At 36.8% G+C, this 15575-nt stretch overlaps 3 protein-coding genes across 3 annotated transcripts; all 3 read right to left on the bottom strand.

The window, feature by feature from the left end:
* Positions 1-7589: 7589 nt before the first annotated feature.
* Positions 7590-9097, bottom strand: LOC132558242 (uncharacterized). Its single transcript, XM_060222784.1, has 4 exons — positions 9044-9097; positions 8765-8878; positions 8318-8514; positions 7590-8142 (listed from the first exon to the last, which is right to left on the bottom strand). The coding sequence occupies exons 1-4, from the start codon at positions 9053-9055 to the stop codon at positions 7935-7937; spliced, it is 531 nt and encodes a 176-aa protein (XP_060078767.1). The 5' UTR covers positions 9056-9097; the 3' UTR covers positions 7590-7934.
* Positions 9098-9145: 48 nt separating this feature from the next.
* Positions 9146-10616, bottom strand: LOC132558241 (zinc finger protein 862-like). Its single transcript, XM_060222783.1, has 3 exons — positions 10551-10616; positions 9435-10199; positions 9146-9166 (listed from the first exon to the last, which is right to left on the bottom strand). Exons 1-3 carry the CDS (start codon positions 10614-10616, stop codon positions 9146-9148), a joined length of 852 nt encoding a protein of 283 aa, XP_060078766.1.
* A 706-nt stretch (positions 10617-11322) lies between these two features.
* Positions 11323-13302, bottom strand: LOC132558240 (uncharacterized). The gene is made up of 2 exons (XM_060222782.1): positions 12598-13302; positions 11323-11591 (listed from the first exon to the last, which is right to left on the bottom strand). Exons 1-2 carry the CDS (start codon positions 13286-13288, stop codon positions 11323-11325), a joined length of 960 nt encoding a protein of 319 aa, XP_060078765.1. The 5' UTR covers positions 13289-13302.
* Between the last annotated feature and the right edge of the window lie 2273 nt (positions 13303-15575).

Genomic DNA, 15575 nt, shown 5'->3' with positions numbered 1-15575 from the left:
CAACATGTGATCTTGTTACTTCTGACTTTCTGAATATATCCATATTCTATCCTCTCAATTAGAACAACATACTTTCTTTATTCTATGAATATCTTTGACCTATTTGAAAGGTCATTGGGGTCATATTTTTTAAAAAATACTATCAAGAATCATCTTTAATTTCAGAAGTCTTGTCAATTTGCAAGCAGGTGCTAATGAATTTTAAGTTAATGGATGTCATATTTGTCGAAAAGTAATTCCTCGTTTCTGGAAAACCAAAGTATCGACCAGGAAAATCCTTATATCATGACATCAACACTATATATTATATCTTGTGTACATTGGCACCAACAAGAATTATAAAACATGATAATTTTGGCATTTACACGGTAAACCCTTTTTTGATACTGTGTTAAGTGTGAAATCAGTGATGGCATTTTTATCATAAGACCGTTTTGGGCCCCACTCAGAATTGAGCATATGTATCATGGGACCCAAAGCCAGACAAAAAGAGGGGTCGAAAAACGCCAATGGACTGTTGCTGTTTAACTTCGTCAGTAGGCCAATTAGTTAAGGTTAATATCGTCAGTTGATTGCACTCTTTGGGCTTCAAAGTTACTTCTCTTTTTGGTGTTATATCCATTGAAAATGGCTGACAACGTTTGAATGTCGGACATTTGAGAAGACCGTTCTCACAGTAACACTGTTCACCTTTCTTTGAAAAAGAAAGAGAACGAAAGTTTTCCCTGCGTTAGAGAAGAGTAAGACTGTGCACAGAGTGAATAAAAGTAAATGATAAAACAATCTTGTATGGAAGTAATGTTAAAGATCGGGCACTAGCCCCTCCGGGTTCTTTGAAATCCACATACAAGTTGTAAAACAGGTTTAGCTTTTTCATCAGCCTGTGAACGATCATACTAATCTAAGCCTAGAGACATATTTTAAGCCTAGAGAAGCCTAGGGACGCCTAGGGCCTTGTTTAGTAATATATTGCTTAAAATAAATAATGTGACAAAGAAACATTACTTTTCAATGAAGTTATAGATACATTTGATATCATATGGGTTGCCAGATCCCAAATATTCAAACATTATATGCTGTACTCTCTGGGCGCACGATGTCCGCCATATTGACACACATAAACACCACTGTAGGTCCACAGATGGACAGTTGATCATCCCAACAACTGCAAAACTTGCAGAAAAACCTGGTCAAATCAAAAGAATGAGACATGCGAAAACAACAACTTTCGCAAACAAACGTGCCAAATTCAGCTGAAAATAAAAAAAGATTATAATTAATCCAAACATAGAAAGGCTCATCACATCGTCATGTGGCCTATTAGAGGTAGAACTTTCTAAAATGTTTGGAAAAAAATATCTTTATTATTTATTCTCATATTAATGCTATTAAATTTCCTATTAGAAAAATGTTAAAAATGTAAAAAAGAAAAAAATAGAAAAAAGTAATACTAAGATTTTTTTTTATTACAGACTAGAAATGTATATATATTGTAATTTCTAATTTCTAATAGTTTTGATTCAACGTTTTATTTTTAATTTTCCATTTCTACAGAGTAAAAAAATGTTCTGAATAAGGAGAATTAAGGTACAATGATATCCAATAAACATGATGAATGCATATATATTTAGAAAACTTTTTAAATTGACATTAAAAAAATTATAATGCTGAACATGTAGAATTTAATTTGCTCATTGCACTTTTTAACAATAAAAATGGACTTCTTGTAGAAACACGTCCCCGTCGTGAAGTCTGGAAACATACTATTGAATACTATTGAGACATGTATGGCTGAGATTTCTACAACCTTTGATTATTCTATCAACACCTAGGCTTAATTATTATTGACTAATGTACACACAGCATTGTAAGCCTAGCCAAAACTTGCTATAAGAGTTATCTCCCTTGTATGAGATGTGGCCAGTTTTCTTGTAGAATATTCATGTTTTATTACACTTTCTTTGCATGAAACTTCATTTTTTCAATATGAAAACATTTAAAATGTTATCTAGAAATAATAAAATGATATATTAACATTCCAATTACCCCTAGGCGCTCCTAGGTTTCTCTAGGCTTAAAATATGGCTTTCCTGAATTTACGTCAGAGCGTCTGGTCTGTTGTACTTTTAACGTTCATGAAGAGAACATATCATTATTAAGTTAGTCGTCTCAAACGAATTTCTAACGTCCTACCGACAGGGCAAACACAGGAAATGGGTTGGCTCCATGGCGTTCCAACGGAAAAATATCAACTTTATTATCTTAAATAGAAAGGAAATGAAGATGGAACTCAATGATACGTTTTCGTAAAGTGATAACATTTTGAAAAGCATATTTGATATATCACACTCTTCCCTCTTTCCAACTATAGTCTTTCTCAACAATGATAATAAATCATTTCTACATTCAGACAGTTATTGCTAACAACTCGCATGAACTTATACCTGCCACCCAAACACACACGTCGACACATTCAATCTACTCGAATACACTGAGAATCCGTTCTTAAATTACCCTAGCTGTTGTGTTGTGGGGGGTGTTGGGGAATACTCGGTGCTTGGCTTGTGAGAGGTTAAAACACACAAAAAGACCATTTCCATTACCATGCGGTTACCGCCGTTTAATCAACCGGAAAGCAACAACATAATAATAAATATATAAACAAAAGGACCCGGACACCGGGTCAAATATCCGGAATGAACAAAATAATCTGAAACAACCTGACCAGTCATATAGGTGTATATAACATCCCCGCCCCGAGAGAAAAAAATTGTGGGCAATTTTTGAATTACTGGTCAGGGAGTTTAAGATTATGTTGAAATCAGAGAGTGACTAGTACAGTTATATGAATGAAGATAAAGTGACTATGACATCAATATAAAATTTATCTAACGAGAAATTACATTATAAACCTCATTAAGAACAGGGCTGCATAGAGTTTCTATTCAATTTTAAGACAAAGACCTGTTGGCTGTTGATTCACACTAGTATGGCACATATAACAGTTGTTTTTATATACAAGATTGTTTCAATGTAAATGACAGATTATGCACTAGGTAGCTAAATCACAATCACAGATTCGCTCGCAACACATAATGAATCAAATGACCAGATTTTATAAAATATTCGTGAATAAAACCATTACATTCTATGCTGGCAATCTATGTCATACCTCACAAGGCTCATCCAGATAAAAATCACTACAGACTTGAGTTAAAATGTGTAATTCCATACTGTGAATTTACATAAATTGAAAAATATCCTGACCAACAGGTAATATAACAAGAGTACATCTGGACAATTCAATTTCATCACAAAATTAATTATGTGGAAATACCACAACAGTATATAGAATTGTACATACTAATCTCATTGTATCATATTTTATCATTACTGAGGAAAAGATATAACCATCAATGTCAAACGTTTATCTTAATAGGGTTATACTATCATATTTGGTAATAAACTCAGATGGCACCAATCAGATCCAGGTAAAAGTATTCAACCGCACATTATCAAGAAATTGTAAAAAAAAAAAAAAAAAATTTAGACAGCTAGTCCATAACTTTAACTGAAATGATGCAATTACACAATGACATTATAATAACTTCAGTGAATGGAAAATCAGTTGTTATAGGTGTTTTAAGTCATGTAGTATAATTGTCAAACTTTAAACTCATCATGTAAAATGTATGCAAATCTATAAACATCAGACAGAAATATGAGATCTGTGGATACAAATATCTAACCAGTGACCAATCATAGTAGACTCTTAAATCTTAGCAAAGTATGAAAATCATCTTTACAGCAAGAAAACAATGCACCAATTAGCATTTATACATAAAACAAAATCAAAGACAATCATAGCAAATGGCTATGAAAACACAAGGCAGGTAACTATATCATATGTTGAAACAATGAAAATTGTTATTCGAGTTATCAGACCCACAAAAGCTACAATATTCATGGGTATATGTGACAAAAATATCTAATCCAGGCAAATTACAAATCAAAAAGAACAAATCATGGTATTGTTCAGCCATACATTAATACATACCGGTATATCTATGCAATTTGTTTGGGTTTCTTGGCAAGGACAACACGTTGGGCTGGGCCATTAAGCGAGTCAAACGGAACCCACATCGCTGTGCGTGAAGGTTCACCCACAAAGTGAACAAGATACTCAATGTCTGAACCACTTCCTCTTTGAGCAAGCACTCTCCTGATTTTGTAATGTTTATTATCAGATGAGCTTTCAGAGCAAGACAACACATCTGGGTCAATATTGTCTTCAGATCTATAACGAGCCGGTTTCCGAATGTGACGAGTTGGACAAGTTTTGTTGTCTTCAACAATGGTATCAGAGGAGCTCTCTGTAGAAGGAGTTGGTAACTGGTTGGATAAATTCCCCAGTACAGTAAGATCCTCAGTTAGGGATTCACCCTCAGAAAAGTCGGTTGACGCGGATGATTGTAAAGGTTCAACAAAGTCACCAAAAGTATCAGTTTGTATGGCAGTATCGACTTTACAAGTAGTGACACTTCGAAAGAAGTCTGAAGGGGTGGGTGCGCGTACATGAGCAATTTCCAAACAGTTGATATGCACGGGGCGTTCATAAGTTTTCCCTGAAGATGGGTCAGACAAAACCACCAAATGCACAGAATGAACTGTCCGTACTACATAAGGCCCTTTATAAAGGTTCTGAAGCTAATGACCCTGGCCACCAGGCTTATGGCGTAGATACACATAGTCCCCTTCCCCGCATGTTGGACCCAGAGGCCTATCATTTGCAGCAGCAACCATTTTACACTGAGCCTTTGTGATGTGTTCTTTCATGTCATTGTGAATACATTCAAGGCGTTGGTGAACTTGATCAATGTATGTGTGAACATCTTTGAGTACACTTTTCAGGTTTGGAAGAACTGATACCAATGGGAAAGAAGGTCTATTCCCGTAGATTACCTCAAAAGGCGAATAACCAGTAGTATTGTTAATCGAAACATTCATAGAGAATATCACTGCAGGAAGGACTGCCTCCCAATTGTCTTTGCTCTCATTCATGTACGGAGTCAGTTTAGTAGCGAGTACCCTATGAGTTCGCACACAAGCCCCTAGGCAGTGGTGAGAATGGCTGGGGGTAAAGTTTTGTTTCACTTGTAACAAACGGCAGGTTTCCTGGCTAACTTTTGCAATAAACTCAGACCCTTGATCGGAAACCAATGTGTCACATACACCAAAGGTACACACAAGTTGAAACAATGCCTCCCCAACAGAAAGCGCGTCACTACTGGCAATAGGAATTGCATATACATACTTAGAAAACATGTCGACAGTAGTAAACACATGTGATTTTGCCGAGGGAGTAATCGGTAATGGTCCATAAAGATCAATCTCCCACACTTCAAAAGGGTTACATGGTGTAGGTAAAGCAACAATAGAATGTCTCTGAGGCACTGGGGGTACCTTTCGTTGTTGGCAATCAGGGCATGAACGTACATATTCCGAGACAATGGTAGATAAGCGTGGGAAGTAATAATGTTCACGAATGCGATCAAATGTTTCCTGAATTCCGGAGTGTCCTCCGACAGGAGAATCGTGATAAAGGGTCAGAATTGTTGGTATCATGTCTTCCGGTAATGCCAACTGATAATGTTTCAAAGTCTGTAAACGCTTAGATTTGGCAACCCGCGAGTGGAATAACGTGTTGTCAATGAGAACATAGTCCGAGCTCTCCAGTAAAACTCGTCTTGTTGCTTTTTGGGAATCTGGGAGTACATCATCCTTCAAATATGAAATAATTGGTCTGAACTTCTCATCTTTCTGCTGAAGATCTCTGATTGTTTCCTTAGTGAATACATGATCAGCCTCTTGAAAAACAACATGTTGACTAGTAGAGATGTTTCCTTTCACAGTTTCAGAGTCTGTAATGTCAGTATATGAAGGACTGGACAAAATTTGTTGTAAAATCTCTAACAATGTTCCATCTGATGTGATGAGGGAATCCAGTAATGACTGTTCATCCTGACTGGTATCAATGTCTGTAGACTGAACATATGGGTTAACCATTGGGCTAACATCAGTGACAGTAGTATCATCCCTAAATATGACATGACGCTGTTCATCCTCAGTAGTGGCTTCAAAGACATCATTCTCACATATTCTGACAGTTTGTTGTTTGTCCTCGTTTGTTTCTGACATTGACGGTAGGACTGCAACAGTATCTGTATTACAGACCAAACTAGAATCTGTAAGTTTCACATTGTCTCTGGTTAATACATGATCTAAATTAACTTGCGTATGACCACGTTTGCTTGTGGCATCCTTCACTTTTCTCCAAACTCGAGAACGCTTCCACGTAATGTTAGTTGTGATAGCAGCACTGCCGGTATCAGAATCCTCAGTATCAGCATCATATGCTCCTTTGCAGATAATATCGGACTGCAGAACAGACGTCGGTACAACACAAATGTTATTGACTACAACATCATCACTACTGTCAGAATGTAGTAAAGAATCGAACTTCTGCCCGTCAGGAAGTGTAACGCCGGTAGCATGAGGATCAGGCACAAAGGGAAAGTTTAGGTCTTCCTCAACTGGACTAGCTTCCATAAAGTCCATGTCCGGGTTAGGATAGCAACACGATAGTGCATCAGGAACCGTCATCTGACTAGCCGGTTTGTATTCAATCTTGATATCGAATTGCTGTAAAATGGCAAGCCAACGCTCATAAATGGCACCTCTGAGTTGTTTCTGAAACAATGGTTGAAGGGCCTGATGATCGCACTCTACCACAAACCTGCGTCCCCGAAGGTAGTGGGCACAGTCGAGTACACTGTATACCATGCCTAGTAGCTCCAACTTTGTAGGTCCATATGTCTGCTGGTAAATATTTAATCCCTTTGAACCAAATCTTACAACCCGTCTGATCCCATCTGGGTGAATCTGGTAGAGCATATATCCAACTCGATGACTTGAGGGATCAACAGCTAGGCGAAATTCCAGATCATATGGAGGAAATGCTAAGGCATCAGATGTTGACAACAAACGTTTCAGTTGAGCAAATGCATCATCATGCACAGAATTCCATGAAAATTTGACACCCTTCTTCAGCAATTGGTTCATAGGAAAAGCGATTTCACTAAACCACGGAATAAATTTTCGAAACCAGTTAAACAATCCCATGGTCCTACGATGTTCCTTTTGGTTTGTAGATACTGGCAGTTTTTGAACTGCATCAACGCGATCCTGAGGTGGACGAATCCCATCACGTCATGGCCGAGAAAAATGCATTTCTCTTTTGCAAACGCGCACTTCTTTGGGCCTAATTTTAATCCTGTGGTCTGTAGACGCGTGAAAACTTCCTGTAGGTCTTTCACATGCTGCTCAAATGTGTTTGAACAAATCAAAATGTCATCCAGGTAACATAACACTGACCTGAAAGTGAGTCCATGTAGCAGTGATATTGCCAGGTTTTGGCAGGGATGGGTCATTTGTCCTGAAGGATGTCACCGCCTATCACCACGGGGGATAAATATATTTTTCCAATGTAAATTTAATTGTATTTTAAAAGAACAAGTCAACTTCAAGTAGACTGTAGTGACTGTTTGACAGTTGTCATGTTTATTCCATTAAAAACAAGAAATTCTTCAAGCAGACTTGGTTTTTATAAAAAAAACTATCATGGTCATTATACATGTACATAAATCTATGTTAAAATTGATCTTTTTTGTTGGATTTCCACGCACTCAGCGCTGACACAAAATCAAATTTGCGGATATCATCAGATCCCTCAATGCACACTCGCAAAAGCTTGTCTTGAGTTTCCGGAAGAAGGCGATTCCTCAGGGAGGTAAGGACATTGTTCTGCACACTGAACCCCCTTTCACACCCTGCAGTATGAACAGGACATACTAAAGCTAGATGGGCTAGTTTAATCAAATTTGGGCACTCCTCAGATCAGACTTAGAAGTGTTGGTTTTCTTGTCCTCATCCACCCAAGTGTGCTCTTTCTCTTCTCCAAAATGTCTTATCAACACATTTATGGCCTCATCTCCCCAGTCATGCAGATCTTTACCACTTAGCAAACCCACAGGTCTCATGGATAGTACTCCAAATGCTGTCAGAAGATCTGTATCAGGGAATCTGGACAAATAGAATGATGAAAATCAGTATTCTATATTCATAAGTTTATTCAAGTTAAAATCATGCTATAATCCTGTACTCAAAATTTGCACCCAAATGTATATTTTTTTATTTATATAAGTACACTGCAGTGCAGTGTTAATGTTATTTACTTCAGGTTTTCTTATTTACCTACCTCTCAGTAATATTCCCAATGAGGTTGTTGAGAAACTTCACCTTTACAGACTGGACATCATGGTGTGGTGAAAGGGATATCTCATGCTGTTTGAACTGCTTGGCCACAATATCAAGGTCTGTGTCAAGCTGATGTTCATAAGGCCCAGGAACAGTTTTGAGACTATGCAGTTGGTGAAGACAGTGGTCAAGATTCACCTGAAGAAATAATTTATAACTGCTTGGTTATAAATATAATAATGCCATGTAGTTAACAGTTTTTCATACACATAACTGTATGTTTTTTTTAATATTCAAAAGTAGTTTTGTCAAGTATTTTTATAGGAATAATCAACAATGGGAATCAATAAAATAAAATCTATATTCTAATACTATTTCTTTGTTTTAATCTATTTGTTACATTAACAAGAATGATAAGAGTAAAAAATCTGCTTTTATGATCACTTACTTTCACCAGTGCAACATCAACATTTTCCTTTTGAAAGAAAAGGTTAAGTCTTCCAACAACAGGGATGATGTCCATCAACATATATGTCATGGAAATGAATTTGGAAGTACCAATCTGTAAAAAAAAAAAGTGAAAAATTTAAGTTGTTGAAAAAAAATGATTTCAATACTAATAATAGACCAATTTATATGGTGCCCATATTTTAAGATATAAAAATTTACTTACTTTAAATAATATCTTTATTTTATTATTTATTATTATTTTGGGGGTTTAACCAACCTTATATAACATTTTATCACTTCCATGTCTGTCACATTCACAATTCCGATAAGTAGACGTAGATAAACCTTGCAACGGTCAGGAATCACAATATATTCAACTTCAGTCCATAAACAAACAAAACTAAAAAAAGGAAATTAAAATAATCAACAGAAAATTAAAATAATTTAGAAACAACTGAAAATAATTGTCAATGTTCTGTACTTCTGTACAACTCAACTTAAAACAATTTTACTAAAGATTATCAAAGAAACAAATAGAAAAACATTACATAGAAATACTAAAAATAAAATTAACTTAAAATTAAATTAAATAAAAATGAAATGAATTAAATCATCAGATTAAAATTAAGTTAATGTCATGTACCAATGTACTTGATAAAGCCATTTACCTTCTTCTTTAATCCTGCAGCTTTTGGATCCTTAGAATTGACAGTCTCCGCAAAATATGTAAGTAGAGAGTCTAAAGTCCTGTGGACAGTTTCCAGTGCGTTATAAAAGGACAGCCATCTAACACTGTGTACTTCCTTATATCGAAGTTGCGGATCATTCAAAACTTTCTGAATTTCACTCAAACTTGCTACCCTGTTCGGTGAATATTTGAAGTAATAGTATATGGAAGTGATGGTTTCTTGATATTCCTTTAAGGGAGCTATATTTTCAGCTGCCTGGCTTGTTGAAAGGGCTAGACGGTGTGCCACACAATGAACATTAATTATGTGAAGATTTTTACGCATCATCATTCCAGCTACACCTTTCCCCTTCCCTGTCATCACACTTGCACCGTCTGAACCAAGTCCCATAATCTTTTTACAGGTCACACCTCTTTTTTCACACTGGCTGAATATTTCAGCTGCAATAGCAGTACCAGTTCCTTCATGAAACTGGACATTTGTAAGGTAGCGAGTACAAGTTTTCATTGTGACAGGGTTCAGAAGTTGCACATAGATAACAAGTCTTTTGTGGACACTAATGTCTGTGGGCTCATCAGCTAAAACAGCAACAGCTGGAGAGTCTTTCATGTCACTTTCCAGTTTCTTATCCAATGTCTCAGACATAGCAGCAAGGAATTCCTGTGCACTATATGATGAGGAATAGTCAACACCATCTGACTTTTTCAAGTACTTGACATTAGGTACACCCAAGTCATGGAATAGCTGTAGTAAAGATTTAAACTTTACCAATGGCAAAGATTCCTTTGCCAGCTAATACACGGCCTTCATAGCTACTAGTACTGCCTTTTCCTCATTCGTTTCTACTGTTTTATTAACTTTTAACATGTTTTGTTTTAGTTCGGGAACTAAAATCGCAGTTTGGTGATCATTGGTTTTAACATGTTCATTAAAAGCACTAGTTCGGTAATTTTTACAACAAACAGTAAAACTGTTGGAACGCTTTGCATCTATACAGACTGAGCATTGCATACCGATACCGTCAGTGTATATCAGCCATGGACGGTACAACTCACGCCATCTTTCCTGAAAAGAGCGTACATGGGTAGTCGTTACCGTTTGCCCCTCAGAAACTGCTGTAACCAGCTGTGAATCTAAAGATTGACTTTCTGTCACCGTCATCCCGAGATCGTCAGTAAAAAAGACGACAGGGACCTTTGTCCCTCAATCAATCGTCTTTTCTTTGCCGGCATCTTGTTTATAAAAAAATAATCGGGATCTTATCGGCACTTATAACATATTAAACCCATTGACCTTAGTGACAAACGCGGTAGGGACGCTGACTACAGCCGATCGGAATACGGGCTGTCGGAATACCTCTGACATCAACCAAACTCTGTTATTAACAAGATAACAGTTGGCGCTATAGTGTAATATTATAAATCACTCGATGGGCGACCTTTTTGGTTATATAGTTCTACAATTTGCTATTGAAAACAATCGGTCATTTGTTTTGCCGGCAAGTTAATTTATCGGTCAATTTCTAACTTAATCGGACTATGACCGATGACCGACCTGAATCTGAATCACTGTGTAGTATTTTATCCATCAATAGCTGAAAGCTATTTGGACCTGTACTAAGGCCCATTGGAAGGCGAAGGAATTTAGAAGAACCAAAGTAGGTATTGAATGCAGTATATTTTGATGAATCTGCCTCGATACTCATTTGAAAGAATCCAGAACTCATATCTAGTGACGTAATATAATGTGGGTTACAGGTATCAAAGGATTCCGTCAACTCTTGAAGGTTGGGTATAGTGTATCGGAATGGTTCCGTTTGTGAATTTAAATAGCGAAAGTCACAGCAGAAACGGTAGGCTGGTGATGATTAACTATCTGCAGATTTACGCTTTAACACTAGAACTATGGGGCTGGATATAGGAATGTCCTCCTTCTCATCAACTGGGGCAATAATGCCCTGATTCATTAAGTTGGTTAGTTGAGTTCTCAATACTTCCCTTTTGTCAGGGGACAGTCTATATGGCTTATGATGTTTAGAAACTGCATCAGATTTTAAATTGATTCTATGTTCAACAACATTAGTAAATCCAAGTAAGGGGTTTTCATCAGTTACAAAAATGTCTCTAAACTGGTACAAACAAGATTATCACCAGTACCCTCCACATACAAATCTTTCTGAATATCATCTACATGAACAATTGAATGAAAAACATCAGTTTGAATATGAACATTTGAATGAACACCATCTACATGAACAGTTGAATGACGAACATCAGGTTGAATATGAACATTTGAATGAACACCATCTACATGAACAGTTGAATGACAAACATCAGGTTGAATATGATAATTTGAATGAACACCATCTACATGAACAGTTGAATGACAAACACTAGGTTGAATATGAACATTTGAATGACAAACATCAGGTTGAATATGATAATTTGAATGAACACCATCTACATGAACAGTTGAATGACAAACACTAGGCTGAATATGAACAGTTGAATGACAAACATCAGGTTGAATATGAAAATTTGAATGACAAACATCAGGTTGAATATGAACATTTGAATGAACACCATCTACATGAACAGTTAAATGACAAACATCAGGTTGAATATGAACATTTGAATGAACACCATCTACATGAACAGTTGAATGACAAACATCAGGTTGAATATGATAATTTGAATGAACACCATCTACATGAACAGTTGAATGACAAACACTAGGCTGAATATGAACATTTGAATGACAAACATCAGGTTGAATATGATAATTTGAATGACAAACATCAGGTTGAATATGAACATTTGAATGAACACCATCTACATGAACAGTTGAATGACAAACATCAGGTTGAATATGAACATTTGAATGAACACCATCTACATGAACAGTTGAATGACAAACATCAGGTTGAATATGATAATTTGAATGAACACCATCTACATGAACAGTTGAATGACAAACATCAGGTTGAATATGAACATTTGAATGACAAATGAACATCACATGAACAGTTGAATACAAACATCAGGTTGAATATGAACATTTGAATGACAAACATCAGGTTGAATATGAACATTTGAATTGATATTTGATTGAACATGCATAGATTTGTCAGAACATGTAACACCTGGCTTCTCAAAATCCTTGTGACCATTACTTGTGGTAACATTATTACATAACCCATCAGAATTTTGTACAATGACATGATATGGGCTGTCCATGGCCTCAAAATCAGCCAGCACTGTGTAACGGGGGATAGTAATGGTTGAATTCCCTGGGTTGAGAAGCTTAATAGGTATTTTCCTGGTAGGATTAACTGTGCTAACAGATCTTGCAACCAGTAAACCAGCTTTCATAGCTTTCTTACTCCAAGAACACACCCCTTGTAAACCTATAGTACAACCTTTAGGTAGTTTACACCATACCAAACATTCAGAGTTGGGATTTATGGTGAGGGAAGTCCTACACCTTACTTTTAGCTTCTTGAAACCAACTTGTAAACAACCAAAATCTAAGACCATGGAATTATTTGTCATAAAGTTTGAGCCCAAAATGAGAGGGTGGGAGGTATGGTGTAAAACATACACATTGAGTGTACATGAGCCATATGGGGTTTTAGCTTTGATATAAGCAGTACCCAACACTGGTATTTTACTTGAATCAGCTAAGCCTATATCTACCGCAGCACTGGTATCAATATTGGTCTTTACCCTTACAGATAGTTGATCATAAAATGATTGAGACATTACATTAATGCTACTGCCAGTATCTAAAAGAGCTGCAATAGTTTGTGAGTCAATTTCTACAGGTAAATACATAAATGGACCAGAAGCTGAAACACTACTACCAGTGTCTGATATTGTCTCTTCACTGTCTGTATAACTATTAGTAATAACATCACTAGTGTTATTTATAACCTGTCGGACAGGTTCTACACTGCAGTGTCGCGAACGGTTTACCAGCGATGACCTCCCAAGGGGGCGCGACCGTATTCCCTTGGGGTCCTGTAGTTTCCCAGGTCCTGTGGATCAGGTGTCATGCACATCGCAGACGGCAGGGCAGCAGGTACCATCCGTGGAGGGGCGTATGGAGCCGTTTGCACCATTGATGGAGGGGGTTTTGTAAAGTCAATCATAGGTCCTCTGATCAGTTGTTGGCACTGTGTGGCTGTATGGCCCTGTTGGCCGCACCACTGACAAACTTGTGTTGAAGGAAATGGGTTGGTATTACACATATTGTTCACTAGCTCAGTAAGTTTTGATTCCAGTGGGATTCTGTCTCTTGCATGATTACAGAGCGGTTCCCGAGTATGGAAGGGTATGCCCGCCAAAAGTCTATGTATCTTTCTTACATTTCAATTCGTCTTCCTCACATATTCATGTTTACATTTGTACTTCTGTGTCACTTCATTACATGTTCATTTTGTCATCCTGAAATCTATTCCATCTTTTCATCCTCGTTCATCTTGTTTCCTGGTTTATTATTACATTTGTACATGCTGGTCGCCTATTGCATTCTTCTTGTTGGTGTTTGTTAGTAACGCACTGCATTCAGGACGACGCATATTATGAACCACAAAGCACGAAGACGAAAGCGAGTTGGAACGCTGCGTTTTTTATCGACAGATGGCGCTGTTAAAAGTAAAATGATTTCTCCCTAAAAATATACGAAACTACCAACTAGCTGTTAAAGGCGAAAGTGAAAGTAGGCCTTCAGCAAATATGGCTGTCTTTGAAATGAAAGAATTGCTTCGAAGAAAGATATTACATACAGCCCAATGTATCGAAGAAGGACAAACAAGTAACTTGTCCAGCAATATAGAAGGTGTTGTGTCCATGGCTTGTCAGTTATCCAGTATAACAAATATAGACGAATCATTAAATATCCTGGAGTGTGTTTTAAGTATGTTACCAGAAATACGTGATTCAACAGAAGTGAGAATGTTTTCGCGACCAAACTTGGTTCCAGGGCATACAGGGAGACCGAGCTTTCATATACCAATTGATGTTTTAGAATTTTTGCTGGACAGTAGATTCAAAGTACAAGACATTGCTGATATGCTCGGTGTAGGGAAAAGAACCATCGAGAGAAGACTACAACAGGTTGGATTAAGTGTATCTAAAACATATTCGGACATTAATGATATCGAATTAGAAGAAAAAATACGAAAGATAGTAGTTGAATTCCCCCATGTTGGGTATCGGACAGTTCTCAGTATCTTAGCGACTGAGAGATTCCGTGTACAAGAACATAGGGTTAGAGATGCTCTTAGAAAGGCTGATTCAGAAGGTACTCTGTTCCGGCGTCTTTTTTTGACAACCTGTCGTGTACAGAGAAGGACTTATAGCGTAAGTGGACCACAGGCTCTTTAGCACATTGATGGCAACCACAAACTAATAAGGTAAGCTACTTGGGTATTATACATTGGTTGATCCATTGCAGTAGATTACAAAATAATAGTCAACTACTGCTTACTCACGAAGTATTTTCATTTCTGGATTAGTTTGGGTAGTGAGGTGATTCAAAATCTGAGTGACTTAATGAAATTGATGTTTTTACTATAAATGGCCAATTGATGATCAAATACTTAAACAGAAGAAAGCTCACCAAAAACTGCTGGGTATCAATGATATACCCCAAATTCTTTCTCAGGACTATATTGTGAATAATTTTTAAATGTATTATATGAAATATGCTGTTTATATACATAACAAGTAAATTGTCCAACATGATATGTTTGGCAACATATATAGAACATTGGAATGTTGTAAAAATAATATTAACATGATTTGATTTTAAGTAGAAACAGCAGCAAGTCGGTATGTAAAAATATTGACTCTGGCATGTAATGCAGATTTTATATAATAGTTTTCATTTTAGGTATGCGGCACATTGTCTTAACTTCAAGGGACAAATGAATAAACTGCAATGTCATCAGATCATGTTACCTTTTATTACAGATGGCGATTTGTAATACATGGAGGCATTGATGGGTTCTCAAGAATGCCGGTCTTCTTGAAAGTTAGCAATGATAATAAGGCTGAGACAATCCTTGATGCTTTCATGGAAGCTGTTAGTCAATATGGTCTGCCTAAGAGAGTAAGG

This window comes from Ylistrum balloti, unplaced genomic scaffold (assembly GCF_031769215.1).
Source record: "Ylistrum balloti isolate Yb309-2 unplaced genomic scaffold, AGI_CSIRO_Ybal_v1 Utg370772, whole genome shotgun sequence".
NCBI lineage: Eukaryota > Metazoa > Mollusca > Bivalvia > Pectinida > Pectinidae > Ylistrum > Ylistrum balloti.
The sequence above is the reverse complement of the archived record's forward strand: the minus strand, read 5'-3'. Positions and strand labels throughout refer to the sequence as shown.

What these genes read in the sequence shown, in the direction of transcription:
- LOC132558241 (XM_060222783.1), bottom strand. Translation starts at nt 10,616, where the DNA reads ATGACGGTGACAGAAAGTCAATCTTTAGATTCACAGCTGGTTACAGCA. An exon ending in CAGTTTCTGAGGGGCAAACG is followed by an intron (nt 10,200 to 10,550) that starts GTAACGACTACC and finishes TCTTTACTACAG; the next exon opens with CTATTCCATGACTTGGGTGT. An exon ending in CTGCAGGATTAAAGAAGAAG is followed by an intron (nt 9,167 to 9,434) that starts GTAAATGGCTTT and finishes TCCTTTTTTTAG; the next exon opens with TTTTGTTTGTTTATGGACTG.
- LOC132558240 (XM_060222782.1), bottom strand. Translation starts at nt 13,288, where the DNA reads ATGTATTTACCTGTAGAAATTGACTCACAAACTATTGCAGCTCTTTTA. An exon ending in CAAGGATTTTGAGAAGCCAG is followed by an intron (nt 11,592 to 12,597) that starts GTGTTACATGTT and finishes GATAATCTTGTT; the next exon opens with TGTACCAGTTTAGAGACATT.
- LOC132558242 (XM_060222784.1), bottom strand. An exon ending in TTGATGTTGCACTGGTGAAA is followed by an intron (nt 8,515 to 8,764) that starts GTAAGTGATCAT and finishes TTATTTCTTCAG; the next exon opens with GTGAATCTTGACCACTGTCT. An exon ending in ATTGGGAATATTACTGAGAG is followed by an intron (nt 8,143 to 8,317) that starts GTAGGTAAATAA and finishes CTATTTGTCCAG; the next exon opens with ATTCCCTGATACAGATCTTC.